Source organism: Nycticebus coucang, chromosome 9 (assembly GCF_027406575.1).
Source record: "Nycticebus coucang isolate mNycCou1 chromosome 9, mNycCou1.pri, whole genome shotgun sequence".
Classification (NCBI taxonomy): Eukaryota; Metazoa; Chordata; class Mammalia; order Primates; family Lorisidae; genus Nycticebus; species Nycticebus coucang.
The window spans coordinates 44376246-44396613 of NC_069788.1; the positions used below are offsets into that span (position 1 = coordinate 44376246).

Below are 20368 nucleotides of genomic sequence, written 5' to 3' on the forward strand. Positions count from 1 at the left end.
GGGATCTCACTCTTGCTCAGGCTGGTCTCGAACTCCTGAGCTCAAGCAATCTACCTGCCTCAGACTCCCAGAGTACTAAGATTACAAGCATGAGCCACTGTACCTAGCTCTCTTCAGATATTTTAAAAAATGGACCCCATAGGCTCAGCAACTGTAGCTCAGCGGCTAGGGTGCCAGCCACATACACCAGAGCTGGTGGGTTCAAATCCAGCCTGGGCTTGCCAAAACAACAGTAACAACTATAACAAAAAAATAGCTGGGCTTTGTGGTGGGCACCTCTAGTCCCAGCTGCTTGGGAGGCTGAAGCAAGAGAATCGCTTAAGCTCAAGCGTTTGAGATTGCTGTGAGCTCTGACGCCATGGCATTCTACCTAGGGCAACATAGTGAGATTCTGTCTCAAAAAAAAAAAAAAAGAAAAAAAATGGACCCCATAAAATAATTTTGTCCCTGTTCACTTTGAAGTTGATGCCTACATTTTCCTTCATTAACTTAAATACTTGTAGAGGCACTAATTTCTGACTTTTGTACATTTTGACATCTTAAAATTGTTAAATCATTCTTAAATGTACCCAGTGAATTCCAAATACTCTAAAAATTTGGCTCCTATTATCATCCATTAAAAAATATATGAACAGGGCGGCACCTGTGGCTCAGTCAGTAAGGCGCCGGCCCCATATGCCGAGGGTGGCGGGTTCAAACCCAGCCCCGGCCAAAATGCAACCAAAAAATAGCCGGGCGTTGTGGCGGGCGCCTGTAGTCCCAGCTGCTCGGGAGGCTGAGGCAGGAGAATCGCTTAAGCCCAGGAGTTGGAGGTTGCTGTGAGCTGTGTGAGGCCACGGCACTCTACAGAGAGCCATAAAGTGAGACTCTGTCTCTACAAAAAAAAAAAAAATATATGAACAAATACTTTTAACAGAAATTGTATATGGTTTGTTTTCTTTTTGAACTCCTAATTCCGTTCACTTACTGTAATTACTAGTACACAACTTACTAAACACATAAAAATATACATTATAACTTGTGAAACCTAAAAAGTACAATTTTTATTGAAAATGCATTTTAGTGAGAAATGGTGTTTAGCCCAGTTATTTCAGGTATTTATGGGTAAATATTAATTGTAGGAGATAAAATACAACATCAGTTCTTTTCCATTTTTTTTTTTATACACACAGTGTTGAGAAATCTTGTTCACATGGTTGGAAAAGGGAGAGATTATTACAGTGATATTCCAGGAATCTTTGAACTTCTAAATTATATGCTAACAAGCACAAAGTGATTATAATATCACAAAGTGATATACTATCAAATAGTCCCTGAATTATATTAAAAGGAAAGAATTAGAAACCAATGAACTTGCAAAAGGATTTATCTGTTTTCATATGAGAGACTCAGCTTTAGTCTTTTTTTTTTGAGACAGAGCCTCAAGCTGTCGCCCTGGGTAGAGCGCTGTGGCATCACAGCTCACAGCAACCTCCAACTCCTGGGCTCAAGCGATTCTTCTGACTCTGCCTCCGAAGTAGCTGGGACTACAGGCGCCTGCCACAACACCGGCTATTTTTTGTTGCAGCCATCATTGTTTGGTGGGCCCAGGCTGGATTCGAACCCTCCAGCTCAGGTGTATGTGGCTGGCACCTTAGCCACTTGAGCTACAGGCGCCAAGCCAGCTTCAGTCTTATTAAAAATCATTATTAATTATCAGTGGCCGTTTCACTCAGAGTCACCTTGTTAATCAGATTTTTTTTTTTCTTTTTTTTTTGAGGCAGAGTCTCCCTTTGTTACCCTCAATAGATTGTTGTGGCATCATAGCTCACAGCAACCTCAAACTCTTGGGCTTAAGCGATTCTCTTGCCTCAGCTTCTTAAGTAGCCTGGACTACAGGCACCCAACTATTTTTTTTTTAGAGACGAGGTCTCACTCTGGCTCAGGCTGGTGTTGAACTTGTGAGCTCAATCCACCTGCCTTGGTTTCTCAGAATGCTAGGACTATAGGTGTGAGCCACTGCAGCTGGCATTAATGAGATATTGATTCATAATAGCTAAGTCATGGAAAAAGCCCAAGTGCCTATCGATCCACGAATGAATTAATAAATTGTGGTATATGTATACCATGGAATACTGTGCAGCCTTAAAGAAAGATGGAGACTTTACCTCTTTCATGTGTACATGGATGGAGCTGGAACATATTCTTCTTAGTAAAGTATCTCAAGAATGGAAGAAAAAGTACCCAATGTACTCAGCCCTACTATGAAACTAATTTGGGGCTCTCACATGAAAGCTATAACCCAGTTACAACTTAACAATAGGGGGAAGTGGGAAAGGGGAGGGTGGGTAGAGGGAGGGGGATTGGTGGGATCACACCTGTGGTGCATCTTACAGGGGTATTTGCGAAACTTGGTAGATGGAGAATGTAAAGGTTTTGGCACAGTAACTGAGATAACGCCGGAAAGGCTATGTTAACCACTGTGATAAAAATGTGTCAAATGGTCTATGAAGCGAGTGTATGATGCCCCATGATCATATCAATGTATACAGTTATGATTTAGTAAAAAAGAAAAAAAAATCAAATATTGAGTTCTATATTCCTATGACCAACATGATATTAAAAAAAATATATTTTTTTTTAGAGATGAGATCTCATATTGCCCAGGCTGGTCTCAAACTCCTGGCCACAAGAGATCCGCCTGTGTCGGCCTCCCAAAGTCCTGGGATTATAAGCATGAACCACTGTGTCCTACCTCAACACAGTATTTTTTAATAAAATTCTTTTATCACTATACGTTTCATCATCTTTTTGGTAAAATACTGAAGTACAGATTCAGCTCATTCACTGTATAGAAAATAACTACCATTTGTGGAATTGGCAAAGCCAGTCATCATTTCATGCCAATCAGCCAACTCAAATTTATTTTCTGTTAGGAAAAAGTGTGAATTTTATTCTTTCAATTTAGATAAATATGTCAACATTCATTTTATAGGATATTATAAAAATCATTGGGAAATAAATTAACTGTAAGTTATAAATAGATTACTAATCAATCAGTCAAGATTAAAATTATATAATCTAACATTAACATAATAAATGGTAAAAACAAGATAGTACTCTTTCTCATTATATAATTTGGAATAATGCAGTATAATGTACAGTTAAATCCATCAGTAATCGGAAATAGTATAGAAGGCATGTTATTCCCTTGATGAAAGTGTGTGCTTGCTTCCATCAAACTCTGGCATTTGGTCTGTGAGAACAATAAAATGAGAATCATGTCTAAAAATCAGAAATAACTAATCTTATTACATGTAAACTTAGGTGTTTTTAAAAAAGGTATATTTGCTAAGAAATAATGGGTTAGGCAGCTAACAATTTTGGGTTTTGCTAGTAAAAGGTAGAAAATAATAAACATTTTATAAGAGGAGAATTGATTGCAATGGGTATATTTTGATATAAAGTGGAAAACAACCCTTCCCAATTCTCCAACCCTTCCCAATTTACACCCTGGACCATGCTTCAGGATTTAGTATAGATTAGGGATATACTTTTCTTTTGTGAAAAGGGACACATGACTGGTGAAAAGGGAGGTAGAATGGTGAATGGGCATGAATATGTTAGTTGGGCTCTCAAACAGAATGATTTTAGGAAAAATTTCATGTGGAAGTAAAGGATCTTGAAATGTAGAGATTTATTTCCCTGCTCAGGTGTATCTCTTACAAAGTCTTCACATAACATTGGAAAGAATTCCTTGGAAAGTCTTTATGTACCCCAGTTTAAAGACTTCTTGATATGGGTATACCCATACTGCAATGGCCCCACCTATATATTATTCTGGGACACCAAAGGAAGTGTTCTAAGATCAGTAGGAAGACTTAGTGTTCTTGGAATAGAAGAGGGCTAAGAGAAAAGTCAAAGAGGATGTCCCCATGTTGGTATAATATAATGGTCCTGGATATGCTCCTTAGCTTTACAGTTCTAGAAGTATAATAATTCTCAGTGTGCACAAAGATATTAATGTTTTGTCACACTAAATCAAACTCACAGGAAATTAATATATAAACTAGAATGCCAGTATGTTAAGTTGTACTCATAGCTACCAAGTAGACTGGGTTCTCTTTCCTGTTGGGAAATCTATATGGGAAGATCAATTATAATCAGAAAGTTACATGAGGAGTATGGATCTTGAGTGTGGCTACTGTTACCAAGCTATGATAGCCAGATGCTTGCTGCTTGGCATGTAATAGGAACTCAGTAATTATGGAATGAATGCAACTATCTTCATTATATATGCTAAAGGGGATGTTTAAGATTCTGATAGGCTAACTCAACATCTTTTTTGATTAGGTAGACCTTTCCTTGTTTGTCTAGTTATACTCTTAAATGGGTATATCATTTGGATTTTATTGGATATTAAATCCAATAAAATTCCATGTCAGAGAGTTAATATATTTGCAACATCTAAGTTGTATCTATCATCCCTGAGCCTAGAAATTGGATATTAACTTTTTTCTTTTCCTTTTTTTTTTTTTTTTTTGAGACAGAGTCCCACTTTGACACCCTTGATAGAGTCCCGTGGCATCATAGCTTATAGCAACCTCAAATTCTTGGGTACAAGTGATCCTCTTGTCTCAGCCTCCCAAGTAGCTGAGACTACAGGTGTGCACCACAACACCCTGCTATTTTTAAGAGTTGGGTTCTCACTCTTGCTCAAGCTGGTCTAGAACTCCTGAGCTCAAGCGAGCTACCTGCCTCAGCCTCCCAAGAGTGCTAGGATTACAGGAGTGAGCCACTGCACCTGGAACCACTTATTTTTTAAGAGATGAAATCTCATTGTGTTACCGGCTGTAGTGCAGTGGCTATTCAAAGGTGTAATCACAGGTCACTGCAGCCTTGAACTCCTGGGCTCAAATGATCCTTTGGCCTCAGCCTCCTGAGTAGCTTGGACAACAGGCGTACATCACTGCACCTGGATAATTTTTAAAAATTTTTTTAGAGTTGAGGGTTTCACTGTGTCGCCTAGACTGGTCTTAAACTCTTGGACTCAAGCAAGCCTCCTGCCTTAGCCTCCCAAGTAGCTAGGAGTACAGGTTCTCACTACTACCCTTTGCTGGGACTATTCATTTATGTAAGATATTGGAGACTGTATAGTAGTGGCTGAATAATCTGTATTTCAGAATACTATTTGGAAAATAAAAAACAGACGTATCAGAATACTATTTGGTGGTCAAGAGTGTATCTCATAAAAAGAATAATGTTAGGTGTCTCTCAATGCAGGTACTTTGCTAACTAGGGAGATGGATGCTGAATCACCTATGGTCTGGCTAGCTTTTGTGGACTGTGCTGAGAAGGAACAATAAATTTCCTCCATCTCTTAGATCCCTCTCAGGAGATAATTCTGGATTTTTTTTTTTTTTTAGAGACAGAGTCTTAGTTTGTCGCCCTCGGTAGAGTGCAGTGGCATCACAACTCACAGCAACCTCCAGGTCTTGGGCTTAGGTGATTCTCTTGCCTCAGCCTACCGAGTAGCTGAAACTACAGGTGCCCGCCACAACGCCCAGCTATTTTTTGTTGCAGTTTGGCCAGGGCTAGGTTTGAACCCGCCACCCTCGATATATGGGGCCGACGCCCTACTCACTGAGCCACAGGCACTGCCCTGGGTATTGCTTTTAAATATAGACAAAGAAGTTGGCCAAGATAGTCCACACCTGTAATCCTAGCACTTTGGGAGGTCAATGTAGGAGGACTGCTTGAGGTCCAGAGTTTGAGACCAGCGTGAGCAAGAATGAGACCCTGTCTCTACATAAAAATTTAAAATTAGCCAGGTGTGGTGGTGGTGCACACTTATAGTCCTAGCTACTTGGGAGGCTAAAGCAGCAGGAGCCCAGAAGTTTGAGGTTGCAGTGAGCTGTGATCATACTACTGCACTCCAGCCTAGGTGACAGAGCAAGACTGTGTCACTTAAGAAAGAAGAAAAAAAGAAAAGAAAGAAAAAGAGACAAGCTTTTTCAAATTCTAAAATCATTAAGAATAAAATAAATCGCCAAAAGTTTGGGTAAATTTTCTCTGGAAGCCAGAAGACGCTTTGCCTTTTTTTCAGCTCTAGGATAAGGTGTAAAGATAGAGGAAAACATGCTAAGCCAAACAGTTTCATTTAGTATTTTAATAATAATAGAAAAGACAATACAAAATCCAAACATTTCTTTTTACAAATTCAGATACATATTTTTCCCCAAGTGCAAAATACTTTATGAACTGCATCATTTGCTGTTTATTGTTGATTGTGTAGGAGATGCTTACTATATCGGCAGCAGTGGAAGCCAGATATAAAGACAATATTGATATTTCTTCTGCATTAAAAGAAACCCTCCCACATGTTGATTATTTTCTGAAACTTCAATTCAACTCAAACAGAAGAATAAAGTTTTCAGTTTGTCCAAACTGCTACAACCCTACAACCTGTGTTGTCTAGATAAGCCGATAACAGAACTGGGGGTTCTATTCTCTATAATCATATATTTTTCTTAAAGGATTTCTAGTCCAAATAATGGACCAAGGACAGATCTGCTACCTTTGAAACAGGTCAAAATTTAAAGATCTTTTTGTAGTGTTTACTTCCACTTTTCTCTTAACTGTGCTTAAGAAAGAAAACTAGCAGGTTAACACTTCTAGCTGATGGTCAGTTAATCTGTTCCCCCTGTCTGAGGCTGTCATAGTGAGGTTAAGCAGCAAATATAAAAAATTTGAATGCTCTGTTTTCTGGCATTTTGAGATAGGACCTAATCCATTCCAAAGTCAGCTAAAACATACACGTGGAATACTTCCCAGACATAAAATGTTTCATTAGGGCCAAGATCAGGACTATATTACTAAACTTTCAGCAACAAATATGAGTCTCTACCACCTCAAACTGACCAAATCCTGGGGAAAGTCAGAGCAGTCACAGCTCAATGTCAGCCTTGAGGGATTTCTAGGCCTGGGACAGGCAGCCCAAGTCCAGGATCTGGTCAGTTCTCTTATGACTCTGAGAATTCATTCAGGTTTAGAGAATGAACATAGCCTGATTAATACAGAAAGAGGGAGGCAGAGAAGTAAAGAGGAATTGCCACATTGCCAAAGACATTAAGTGCCTTTCTTATATACATCACTTAGTGCTTGGAGCCCTCAGGGAAATGGCTTCCCATTCCCAGATTCAGATCAGAACAGGTTTTGTACTAAGATGAATGTGGCCTCACAGTACCACAACCCCACGAGCATCCCATCTTGCAGAGAGGCCTCTGGGTTGCTTCGTGAAGGGTTCCTATTTACATCATCTTCCCATTTCCTTCCTGATAAAAACCTATTTTCTTTCTGACCTGTAAAGGCCTAAAGAGTCCCTGAGTGTTGACTCCTCATTCAGTTCATTTAACTCCTAATTTGACGCCCAAGGGCCAGCTTCCTCCATAGATTCAGCAGCAACTTTGCCTGGGTTCTTAACCTCCAACTTGGTGGACTACAGCAGGTCTTCACCTGCTCACCAAGATCTGCCTTGATATCTGTTAAGAAACCTAGTGGTCTGTACATTCCATACTGTGGAACTCATTTGTAGGTCTCATAAACCATGGAATTAATGATTAGAGGAAGCATATTTATATGTACGTATGGTGTGACAGGAAAGGCAGGGAGAAAGGAGAAGCCAGACCTTGAAGGCATAAAACTGGCTTTCCAAAAGAGATGCAAAATGGCAAGGAGAGAGGAATCAGAAAGATATCCTAATTTCTTATATAGAATTAGTATGGTCAAGGATGAGTAAAGCAATTTTCAGGCATTTCCTGGGGAAGAACAGGCACTCCTACTAAATGACCATTCCTCCTGCTTAGAAGTAGCCATTTTGCATCTTTACAGTGGCTCTCTTTGACCCAGAGTAACTGGGCAGCCAGACACTACACTCCCAAGGGCTAATGGATGTCCAGAGATCTAGCAGTGCTACTGGCTTCCCACTGCTCAGGCTGTTTGGCTACTGATAAGAGGGTGAGGAGTCAGGTTCCTTTATTAAGCATTGTCTCCTGGGGGAGGAGTATCCTGGGACAGTCACCTGAGAAGTCAACTGGTAGCCTTTAATTGACTAAGCTTTAAGGGAACCATTAAAGAAGGAGCCACTGGAAAAATAATTTTATAGGCAGCAGTTGGATTAAGGGTGGAATATGTACAGGCTTTGGGCTTAGTCATGGACTTGATTCTTCCTTTAGAAAAGCAGTAGTTAAGGAAGCTAGGTTTGAAGTCAATTCCAAGAGGGAAGTGGCCAGGGTCAAACAAATATCTGGTGTTTTCACCAACTTCACGTCTTGATAACTGTACTGTCCTTTCCTCCCATAGCCTTGTTTCTGGCCTCAGGACCCTAAGTCAGCCATCCGCAGGTGTTTTGTCCTGGTCCTCCTCCATGTGCACACCACGAGAAAACATGATGAAAACAGGGAAAAGATGAAGGTTTTCCCTACTTGGTATAGAGAATCACTAACTGATTCCATTAGCCTCTACAATCATGAGGTCTATGCTGAATCCATGGAGAGGCATAGGAACAGTAGGATTGGTTAAGCAAACACAGGTCACTCTCCTTCCTGCTCTATCACGTCCCCAGAATTTTTCTTACACATCAGATGCCCTTGAATGATCACCCTGGGTTACCCCAGCCAAGGGCTCTAGAGTCTGGGTGGTCACTGGTGGAATAAAGACTGATCAGATGATCCAGCACTCATGGTTCATGAGGTTCAAAACTGATTTTTCTTCCACTCCAAACATACACTCTTTTCTCTTGGGCAGCTATAAATAGGGTTGTTCTAATAGAAGAAAAAGAAACAAAAACAAAAAACCCTCCCTCTAGACAACATAGAAAGACTCAAAATGATTGCACTTATTAGATGTGGACAGGGTGGGCAGGAGGCTTGCCAAGTGCACATACATTCCTCTTGCTGCCCACAGCCTGAGGCCAGAGGTAGGTGGCTCCAGACTGGCTGTAGAGCAGGTCCTCTTTGGTAGAGCCCACAAGCCACCTGGGGCTACAAGGGAAAGACAGCTGTGGGGCAAGGCCCAGGATGGCTTCAGGTCAACAGCCATGCTTCTTTAAGGACAATATGTAGTGAGGGGAGTAGGGTTCCCTTAGGGAGCACTTGGGTGGAACTGACGGGGTAGCTGGGCCAGGGAAGACATGTAACAAAAGGGATTAGTGTTCGGAGTTAGCTTCCAATTGTTCTGCCTGGTCTTTTAAGTCATATATTTTCTTTTCTTTCTGTTCTCTTTGTTTGGTGATGCTTTAAAACCTGGTTCTGTTTTGCAAAGCTACAGTCTTTCTCCCAGGGAGCCACAGCACAGTATTCAACATGGTGATGCCTGTTGCTCTTCCTCATCTGGCCGATATCCACTAGCCCAGTGTTGTGGGCCATTCATAAACTCTTATGGAGTATATCCCAGGCAGACATGTGGGGGAAGAGAGGAGCTATATATATATATAAGAAAGCTGGGTATGTGTGGAGTCAAGGGGACCAGTGTTGGTATTAAACCTGTCAAAGGCTTCTTTGGCAGGACTCTGGGCTGTTAGAATTACCCTGGAGAGCACAGCCAGGACATTCTGGCTTCTGACTAGCAAGGTACAACCCTATAATGGCAGAAGCGCCTCTTCCCCCTCTGCCTTCTCCACTAGACCCACTTCCTTAATGGGCCTCTAGCACCCTTCTAAGCTAATGGAGTCAGGGATATGAGTTGGAAAATGGGCAGTGGAGGGGCTGTGCTGTTCCTTCTCCCCTTAGGGGGAATAGAGCCAGCACTGAATGGCTTTTCTAGGGAGCATGTAGGAAAGGGAAAAACAGTAAAAAGAGAGAGACAAGGAAACGAAACTAGAAAGAAGGGGAGAGTGCCTGGTCTGTGTAGTGATATTTGTTTCCTCCAAAAAGAGAAACAGGAGAGAGTTCCTTGTCTAAGGGTGGGGGGCTGCTGGCTCCGAGGGCTAAGAAGTCTGAGGACTTCAAAACCTGTGTCTCTGGGCCTACGGGCACTATTTGTAGGGCCTCAGGAAGCTGGAAACTTTGGAACGGAGTAGCTTGATGAAGGATTTTGGCAGCATCTCCTTGTGTTTCTCTGTGTACTTGAAGTAGTTCTGGGGGTGGGCTAGCACCTCAAAGAAGGCCTTGATGAGCTTCTTGTCCTGCAGGGGATGGCAGGCAGCAATGTCAGCCTCAGTAATGGGGTGGGAAGGGGGAACACCACGACTCAGTAGTCCCTCTTAATGGCTTATAGATATCTCACACTGAATATATCCAGAGGTAAAATCTGGATTCCCATCCCCACTATTTGCTCCTTCTGTAGAGTTCCATACCTTAGTCAATGGCAGCTCTATCCTTCTACTGCTTAGGGCCCCTTCCTTGGAGTCATCCTTGACTCTTCTCTCTTGCTTGACTCTACCTTCAAAATGTATCCAGGGCCTGACCATTTCTCATCATCTTCACAGCTACCACTCTGGTCCAAGCCATCATTATCTCTCACTTGGACTACTGCAATAGCCTCCTCACTCGTGTGGATGCTTCTTCCCTTGTCTCTCGGAAGATTGTTCTAATTAGTCCATCTTTTTTCTGTTTGAAACACTTATCTGGTTTCTTTTAGCACTCAGACTAAAGCTGAGCCCCTTGCATGTCCCATAGGCTGAATGTAATCTGTGCCCTGCTTTCCCCCTATGGTGAGCCACCCTAGCCTTCTTGAGGACCCTAAATATGTCAAACTGCTCCCACACTACTTTAGTTTGGAATACTCCTCCCTGTCTTCTAGCCCTTTTTCTTCACTCAGGTCTCTTCTCAGAGACTTTCCTGCACGATGTGTGGAGAGCCTATATGGGCCAGGCATTGTGCATTAAAAACTCAGATCTTTTGGTTCCTAGGCTGGTACTCTCCACTGCATCAGTGGATTTTTAAAGTGATGAATGGGGCTTGTAGCCTCTTAACCCCACCTTAATCAGAACAGCTGTACTACTTTATGCATTAGAGTTCCTCAGTACATTTGATTGAAGGTTTGGATACTTCAATTGTTTAAAAATATTGCTGAAATTATGTCCTTTGAAGTCTGTTAAGTTCTAAGTGATTTTTGTCATCATGGCTTTTGTTTTGACGATACTATAAAAATTATTTTACTAATAAGATAGAATTTTTTGCAGTGATAATTTATGAAGGATAATTCTATGACTAGGATGATAATTTCTTATTATTTTTTTTTTGAAATAGAGTCTCACTGTGTCACCCTCGGTAGACAAAGTGCCATGGTGTCACAGCTCACAGCATCCTCAAACTCTTGGGCTTAAGCGATTCTCTTGCCTCAGTCTCCCAAGTAGCTGGGACTGAGGCACCCACCACAACACCTGGCTATTTTTAGAGACGGGGTCTTGCTCTTGCTCAGGCTAGTCTTGAACCTGTGAGCCACCGCGCCCAGCCTGGATGATAATTTCTTAAAGTTTTCTCACATTGGGATCCACCAACCCAGGGTATCCAGTCCATTCTTCAATGTTGGAAATATTTATTTTCATTTAAAGGAAATATATACATGACTTGATTCTGAGAAAGCTATGCTAGATCACCTGCTTCTTAATGGGGCATAGGGAAGGGGTAATAGAAGGAAGGGACTTAGGCAAAAGCAACTTTATATACTGTGTATTTCATTTTCCCTATCTCTGTTGGTGGAAGAGGTAGAGTCCATTTCTTTTCACTTTCCCTTTCTCCTCCAAGTTTTCCCCAAGGTGTAATACAGTGTTGGTGACACTGCAGTTAGAGGGACTTGGGCTCAAATCCCAGTTTAACCACTGAGCAAGTTCTTTCTCTGTGCCTGTTATCTATAAAGTGGGAATTATGAGAGCAACTACCTGATAGAACAGTGGTTCTCAACCTTCCTAATGCTGTGGTCCTTTAATACAGTTCCTGTGGGTCATGACCCACAGGTTGAGAACCACTGTCATAGAGCTTCTGTGTGAATCAAATGAGAATATTCACGTAAACACTTGGTGTATCACCAGCACATTGTTACATGTTCATTAAATGTTGGCTATCATTAGTATTGTTAATATTCACTCGCCTTTAAAATCTCCTGGTGGTTTTCAGAGGCATAGAGCCGACCATCTCGTACAATATCCTCTACCAGCTGCTCGTAGTCCTCTGCAAAGTTAATAAGGGGAGGAGCTAAGCAGTGGGGTCTCCTGCTCTCCTGGCTTCCTCCCAAGACCTATGGACTTCCCCTTTCCCACCCACCTCCGTGATTCTCCTGTTCTTGCTCACCATCATAGGTAACATAGGGGATCTGGAAACCACGAGCACTGTTGGCCTCGCTTGTCTTAAAGTTGATCCAGAGCTTCCTGGAACGTGCCGTGAAAGCAATGGGGCGCTCATAGGTCTGGCAGGTCTCGTAAGTGGTAATGGAGGATGGGGAGGCTGGGAAGGCAAACAGCAGGTCAGTAGAGTATCAGCATAGGATACTCAAGCCCTATGGAGCAGGGGAAAGGATCACTCTGACAAAGGCTCTTTTCACATATATACCCCACTCCCACCCAACATCTTCTCCCATTGGCCCCTGGGCTCATTCTACATCTCCTCTTATCTGGGTACTTACATAGTGAATAAGAAATTTGATATTTACATGAATGGAATGGCAAAAATACTAGGATAGGAAAGCAACACATGGACCACCACTGGAATTCTAGTCTCAGCGCTGGCTTTCTTAACTTTTCTCTGCTGAATATGTGCCATTTATTGCTATTTTCCTTTGTTAGCTTCTCTCCACCTAGGGCCTTTCTTGCTATTTTGCCCTCAGGGATCCCTGGCTCAGTTCTTCCTATACCAGTTTCTTTTTCTCCCTCTTAACCAGATGGACTGCCCGTCCCTGGCCCAGCTCTGCAGCCACCCACAGTTCTTTCTCATGACGAGGACGTCCCCACACTCGTCCTCAGATGGCAGGAAGATCTCAGGTACCACGATAAGGATCTTGCGCTTGGGTGGGGGGTTGATGTTCCAGATGCACTCCACGCCGGCTGGATAGTTGCCTGGGTAGTTGGGGGACTCGATATAGCCAGTAAACTCACCCAGCTCTCCACCACACTGACGATCTGCAGCCATGCCCCAGTGGATAGAGCAAGAAAAAAAAGGGAAGTCAATGAGGAAATGGGTTGGGAAACTGGAGAGTTCTGAAGTGGAGGCCAGACACATGTGCAGCTACCATCTTAGTTCATCATCTGTTGTCTAAGATCTGGGTTCCTCTTCCTTTTAGTATCTTTTCTTCTCACTTCATTTGTCTGTGCCTCCTCATTACCTATCTCTAGGCAGAGGGAGCTACAGGGCCCAGTATAGAAACTGACCTTGAGATTGAGTAAGGTAGGGAGAGGAGGAAGGTTGAACTTTCTTGCCCATTCACCTCTAAGCCCTGCTCTCTGTTGATTTACTACTCCTTGTTTCCATGCTCACTGCTCCCAGGACCCTCTACTTCCTTTTCCACAGCCTGGCTTGACACGTACTTTTACACTGGGCCACACTGGTAGAGCCATCAAAGTCAGTGCTTGTGTTTCCCGGGCAGCGCGTACAGAAGTTCTGTCGGAAGTCAGGCTGATAGGAGCCCATGGCACAGCGGATACAGCGATGGATGCTGGTGTTGTAGTAGTGCCCTGGGGAGCATTGGACTACAGCAAGGGGGAAAGGCAAAAATCAAGATGGTGGGCTGATGGGAGTTCTGGGGCATGGGGTGGGCAGGATACGTTCACCATGGAGAGTCAGGAGATTAATGACACCAAGTTTTCTTCCAGCGTCCCAACCTTCCCAGTCATGCCAGAATTTAAGCCCAGGGAAAAACAAAGTTTACAGAGTGTTTGGCTATAGTGCCAATCCTTTTCTTTCAGACATTGAGTATAGTGTCAAACCTATACAGAACCTCATTTAGAGTATGGAAGGGAATGTACCACTAACTACAGTTCTCCACAGCAGAGGGTTAAGTGGGACTGTTAATTATTTCTCAATTCCTAGGCTTGGGACTGGTGGAGGGCTAGAATGGTTCCTAGGAGCAAGACGGTATGATTTTCCTGGTTTGGGGAAAATGGTGGGGCAACGTAGGTCTAACTCTAGGGACTTGGAGAGGTTTTTGGAAGTTGGGATTGGGGTGTCCCCCAATGGAGTAAGTAGCTCACTCACCTTTGGTATCACAGTCTTGGAAAGAGATGGCCCCCTCATGCTTGGTAGTGAGGCCTCCACCACATGGGAAGCATAGGGTCCGTCCTGCTTCAGGTTGGTAGGTACCACGTGGACATGGCTGGCAGGGCTTGAACCCATCTACAGAATGATGGCCAGGTGGGCACTGACCTGCAGTGAATCAAGGACCCAACTCTAATGGGGATGGTCCTGAGTCATTCCCATGGGTCACCCAATCTCTACCATGGGGACAATGGTATACAAACAGGATGTCAACTAGAGAGTGGCCTGGAGCCTAGGCTTGCCCTTTGGGAAATCCCATGCCATGGTGTCCCAGTGCCCACCCTGCCCCATTCTATATTGTTTGTTCCCCTGGCACCTGCACATGTGGTGACGTTGGTGGCTCCGAGAGGCCCGTGGGCATCACTTCCAGGGCAAAGGTCACAGGAGAGCTGCCCTTCTCTCTCCTGGAAGGTGCCCGCTGGGCATGGCACACACTGCTCCGTCTGGCCGTGGTAATACGTTCCCTGCGGGCAGCTGACTGAGGGAGAGTCGGCCGCGCTAGCCACCCACCCCCCATTTCCCACCACCCAGGTTTGGGACTCCCCTTTCCACTCCCCCAGATTCAGGGAGAATCTTTTTATCAAGGAACAAATAGAGCCCTGGCTGTGGGGAATGGGGAGGGTTGCCAGCCCTGCCTGGTATCCTTTTAGATTTCAGCCTGAGACCCGGGAAGGAATGATGATGGGAAGAAAAGTCTTAGCAGTTTTGTAATTTAAAAGACCTAACTGAGGCCCACCATGGGCCTTCCCCGTTCTCCTGTACCTCAGCAAGCTTCCTTACCACACTTGGCCCCAGCACGGTGCTGTCCGGGCCTGCAGGACTCCATCAGCTCTGCTCGCTCCCCAGCTACCAGGCCTGGTTTGTGGGCCAGCTCATAATCAAGGCCTGCCAGGCGCAGCAGGAAGCGGTCCTGGTTGATGGACTTCCTGAGCATCTTCAGGGACCCTTTTAGCCGCCTTTCCATCCGTTGTCGGAGGCAGGGCAGCCCACAGGCAGCTGGCAGTAGATAGGAGTGTGCATCAGAGAAGGAAGAAAAGGAAAGAATGGCTGTGAGCAGGAGGGCAGGAGAGTAGGGCTGAGAGGTAGGAGGGGCATGGTAAGAGGGACTTGCTGTCAGGCTTGGCAGTAGGCAGGATCTCCCCCTAGTACAGGCTCCCTCCCTTCCTTTTGCTGCTGAGACCTGTGTTTCCTCTACCAATGCCCTCTTCTTTCAGCCCTCCTCCCAACAGTGCCCCAGTCTTACCTGTGGTTTCTTCAGTTCTGACCTCTGCCTCCAGTTCCAGGGTGAGCCGGGTGACCTCCTTGCCTGGAGGGGTCCGGGCCCGCCGGCCCTTGCCCTTCCGAGAGGAGTCACACTTGAGGTGGATGAATGTGACCTGGCAGTCAGAGCAGGGGGCACCACCTGGGGAAAAGGTCTTGTCAACCCCGAGGATACCCCTAGTGACATGGAAAGTTCTTATTGCCAGTTCTCACTGCTTCACCCCAACCCAGACAGACCTCACCAGATCTCTGACTGCTACTGTCTCAATCCTCTTTTAGTCTAGGATACAAATTACTTGATGGAGGGGAATATCCTGGGACTTCCTGGGTCCAGTGCCTACAACTGTTTTTCCCCCAGCTCTGTCCAGAGTTCAGGGTGCTAGTGGGTTTTTGGAAGCGATCTTGCCAAGCAGAGGAGCTGAGGGGTGGGGAAAGTTTGGTGGCCAGACATCCCATTGGAACGGGGTCCCCAGTCCAGACCTGGCCCTGGGATTTTGCCGGCCTCTTCCATTTTGCCTTTGTTTCGCAGGTGTAGACGGCATTTGGCATCCTTGATCTTGAAGGAGGCTCGCTGTTTAACCGACAACACTGCAGCCTCTAGAGGGATGGTAGAAGCTCAGCACAGCATGGGGGGGTTATGGGGAAGGGGGTGCTGTGGAGAGTGTTGAGAAACTGGAAAATAGGCTAGGGATTTGGCTGGGGAAGTGGGATTGCAGAAGCCAAGGTGATGAGATGTTAGGGGCAGAGAGAGAAAGATAGCAGGGCTGGATGGTTACAGGCGAAGAAGGGGATCCAGGAAAAAGGAAGAGAAAAATAAGAGGTTAATACAAGACAGCAGGGTGAAAACAAGACTTGTGGGCTGGTGCTCACCATGGCAGTGGTTGGAGCTTGTGCTGTTCCCGGTGTGGCTGGCTCGGGATGGAGCAGCTCTGGGGCTGGGCGTGCCACAGCTCACTGTGAAGCCATTCTCAGACTCTGAGAGAAGGGGCCTGTCATGGTTCTGACCTGCCCTCCCAACCCCAAACTGGCTGGAGGGATCCAAGGAGAGCAGAGGAGCTGCTCAAATAGCACCAGCCTTCCCTCTTTTCTCCCCCAAAGCCCTCCAGCACTCTCTTCCCATGTACCTGGTGAAAACCTGGCTCGGGAGGGACAGGTCAGGGCGCAGGTGTCCTTCTTGCCAGATCGGTTGCAGCTGAGCATGGCTTTCAAGGCCCCAGGACTTCCCTGACACTTCACTGGCTCTAGGAAGGGGAGAGAGGCCTGAGGAAAAGGTGTGTTAGTTTCCCACCCCTCTCTCCCTCAGTTGGGTAATTTGGAGGAAGAGAATCAGCTACATGCAGAACTACTGTACCCATGAACGCTGAGGAAGGGATTTTTTTTACTAGCAACTTCATCCCCCGAAACAGTGGTGTCAGCTTTGGCCAGCAGAGGGCACTGCCCACCTGTGCAATCTTTGCCGTTCCAGTGCAGCCTGCCCTGGCCTGCTGGGCAGGTACACTGGTAGCTGCCTGGAGTGTTGATGCAGCCAAAGCGGCAACCTCCCCGGTTGATGCTGCATTCGTCCACATCTAGGGGAAGGGGTCGAGAGACACACAAAGGACTAGCACATGAGTAAGGATCTTTGATTAGAGTTCCAGGCACCCTGTGTTATGTAAGATGACTAGGTCCTTGAGATCTATTGTATAACATTAGGCCTATAGTTAATAATACTATAGCATGGGCGGCGCCTGTGGCTCAGTCAGTAAGGCGCCGGCCCCATATACCGAGGGTGGTGGGTTCAAACCCAGCCCCGGCCAAACTGCAACCAAAAAATAGCTGGGCGTTGTGGCGGGCGCCTGTAGTCCCAGCTGCTCGGGAGGCTCAGGCAAGAGAATCGCTTAAGTCCAGGAGTTGGAGGTTGCTGTGAGCTGTGTGAGGCCATGGCACTCTACCGAGGGCCATAAAGTGAGACTCTGTCTCTACAAAAAAAAAAAATAATAATAATACTATAGCATACCCTTAAAAATTTAAGTGGATAGATCTCATGTTAAATATTCTTACAAGTAAAAAAAAGTTTCAAAAGCATTCCATATACCCCAAGATGACTACTGGCCCGAGAAGAGCTCAAACCTCCTCACCTGGGTGGCGCCTGTGGCTCAAGGAGTAGGGCACTGGCCCCATATACCAGAGATGGTGGGTTCAAACCCGGCCCTGGCCAAAAACTACAAAAAAAAAAAACACCCCAAACTGCTCACCTTATCTCTGTGTCCAAAGGAATACTTGAGAAGGGGTCAAGCTGACCAGCTTTTTAAAAGCCTTCCACTCCTACCTACTGTTGGGACTGTCATTTGGGAACTGAGGATAAGGGTCCAGAGACAGTGATGAGGATGGGAGATAGGAATTTTGGAGGCACGATACTATTCCTTAATGCCCCAGTCTCCCAGTTGGCCTTCAGAAGCTATCTTAATTCCTATTTCATCACAATAAATGTAGACATGGCACATGCACTCAGGTATTACACATAGCCACAAGCCAGTTCAGAGGAGGTCAGAGAGGACAGAGTGCCAGGGGGCTGCAAGCTTGCTAGCTTACCCCCACAGTGGGTGACACCATACAGCAGATAGCCACGATGGCAGAGACACTGGAAGCTTCCTGGTGTATTGACACATATGTGATCACAGGTTCGATCAAAAGAGCATTCGTCTATATCTGAAAGAGCAAAGATTCAGGACACTTTATCTGTCTTGAGGCATCTGACCCTTGCTCAGGAGAAGGGCTCAAGTGGGGGGCCTCTCTGGCTTGAATTGAACGAGGTCCTACTCATCGCCCACCTCTAGGATCAGTGAGTGACCAATGCTGATCCATCCTCTATGCACTTGGAGTCCTTGGAGTTAGGAACTGCAAAATCTGGTGCCTATGGATCAGGGCCACTATGTATGGTTAGGCAGATCATACTCTGCAAGGACATGGGGACACTCCTTGCCAAGTTTAGTGCTTTAGCATGGAGCTCCTCTGTCCAGAGCAGTGGTTCTCAAACTTCCTGATGCCACAGCCCTTTAATACAGTTCCTGTGGGTTGAGACCTGCAGGAACCGCCGTTCTAGAGGAAGGTGTACTAATGGTTAGTTTGCAGGACAACACTGGCTATAGAGACTCTCTACAGTGTCTGTTGGAGTTTCTAAGACTTTGGGCCTGGGCCTCTGGCCTTTTTAAGCTCTCCAACCCCAAGAACATCTCACAAGGATTTCACGTTGGTCCAAACCTGCTCACCCTGGCAGTTCCTTTCATTGATGAGAAGCTTATAACCTTTCTTGCAGCTGCATTCGAAACTGCCCACTGTGTTGCGGCAAATGTGGTCACAACCCCCATTGTTCAAGCGGCACTCATCTATGTCTAGAGAAGCAGGAAAAAGCAGAATGAAAGATAACGAAGGCTGAGAACAAACAGACAAGTTCCCTCCCTCCCTCACAGAAACAGAAAAATCAAGGAGAACCCTGGGCCTGCCTCTTCTGACGCCTTTCTCACTCTGTCTCCATTTCTTTTGTTTTCAGGGGGTCTGTGGCCATTAGTAATACTCTCTCTTCTGGGATTGAGTCTCTTAGAAGGGACAGATGGGAACAAGATTCAGGTCCTCAGGGAATTGTCCAGAGCAGGGAGCAGGTGGCCATTTGACCTACAGGGCTAGTCAATGCCCCTTACTCTCCAGCTAATGGCCATTCTCAAGAGACCTGGTGGATAGGGTTATCTTTTTTCTGTCCCTCATCCCTGTCACAGGGGCCCTATTAAGAGACCTGGGTAGGGGGGAGCCAAGGAGAGGTGGAGAATCAAAAGGGAGGAGGAGCTGGGACACAGGCCAGGCAGGGAGGACCTCCCGGAGAGCCAGGGAGGCTGGAGAGTTAATGGGGGAGGGCTGGGGGCCAGGCACGGGGCTGGGCTAGGAGAGGTCTGGAGAGACTCAGGCCTGAGGCGGCTTTCAGCACTAGTAAAGGAAAGAGGGGCGGGTGAATGGCTTCCTTCCTGAGGTCAAGTTCTCTAAGCTGGTGGCAGACAGGACCCAGGCTAACTCACCCCTAGTTGGGGGAAGGGGGCAGGGAAGGCAGCCTTCCACTTCACTCTTAGCATACCTGTCAACAGTCCTTCCCAGCAGGAAACCTCTGACTCTGGCAGGCTGACCCACTGCCCCAGCCCTCCCCTTCCTCTTGCAGCTATTGAGCCAAAAGACACAAAGGAGACCAGTCCTCCTTCCAGTCCCTACTCCTTGTGACCAGGGGACACAGACCTGATGAATCATATTTGAAGTATGGTATCCTCCCTCTTTTTCTCCTCCCACTTCCCCATCATCCCCCAGACATAGCTAATTAAAATAAGTGGAAATAGGATGGATGGCTTGGGAAATTGTCCTGGAGAGACAGCAAATACAAAGTGTTTACCATTTGCCAAGCACTATCCTAAATACTTTCTATATAATACTCCATTTAATCCTCACAACATGTCTGTGAAACAAGCACTGTGGGGAAACTGAGGCATGGGGCCATTAAGCAACATGCCTAGGATCACAGAGCTAGTAACAGGCAGAGCTGGGATCTGAGCTCCAGTAGCTAGGCTCCAGCATCAGTGCTCTTAACTGCTATTTTATTCTCCTTTTGGCCAGAACAGCCTTTCTAAGGGGAGAGATCATTTCCCCTGAGCCCACTAGAAAAGGCTGAGGAAAGTGGGTTAAAAAGGTTATGGAACACACCTGTGACCTCATACATGCAGGACTCAAATATCTTTTCAGACCCAGGGACAAATGTGAATTCCATGTTCATTAACTAAGAGGGTGACCAGAAATGAGAGCAGGAAAACAAGGTAGAGGAGGGGCAAGGGCACTAAGGAAATAGCTGGACCGTTGTGCTTCTTGAACTG

General features: G+C 45.6%; 1 protein-coding gene across 2 annotated transcripts in view; it reads right to left on the reverse strand.

Annotated features, from left to right (window-relative positions):
• Positions 1-6131: 6131 nt before the first annotated feature.
• The window catches only part of SCUBE3 (signal peptide, CUB domain and EGF like domain containing 3), a 39519-nt gene continuing 25282 nt past the window's right edge, over positions 6132-20368 (reverse strand). For both annotated transcript variants that reach the window (XM_053603400.1, XM_053603399.1), the window contains 15 exons: positions 18734-18856; positions 18057-18173; positions 16928-17053; positions 16610-16726; positions 16356-16460; positions 15966-16082; positions 15469-15627; positions 15006-15221; positions 14542-14703; positions 14166-14333; positions 13499-13660; positions 12896-13093; positions 12270-12422; positions 12070-12149; positions 6132-10162 (listed from right to left, as the gene is read on the reverse strand). In XM_053603400.1, coding sequence (XP_053459375.1) covers positions 10013-10162; positions 12070-12149; positions 12270-12422; positions 12896-13093; positions 13499-13660; positions 14166-14333; positions 14542-14703; positions 15006-15221; positions 15469-15627; positions 15966-16082; positions 16356-16460; positions 16610-16726; positions 16928-17053; positions 18057-18173; positions 18734-18856 — 2153 coding nt within the window. In that variant the 3' untranslated portion in view covers positions 6132-10012. The remainder of the gene's footprint in view (positions 10163-12069; positions 12150-12269; positions 12423-12895; positions 13094-13498; positions 13661-14165; positions 14334-14541; positions 14704-15005; positions 15222-15468; positions 15628-15965; positions 16083-16355; positions 16461-16609; positions 16727-16927; positions 17054-18056; positions 18174-18733; positions 18857-20368) is intronic.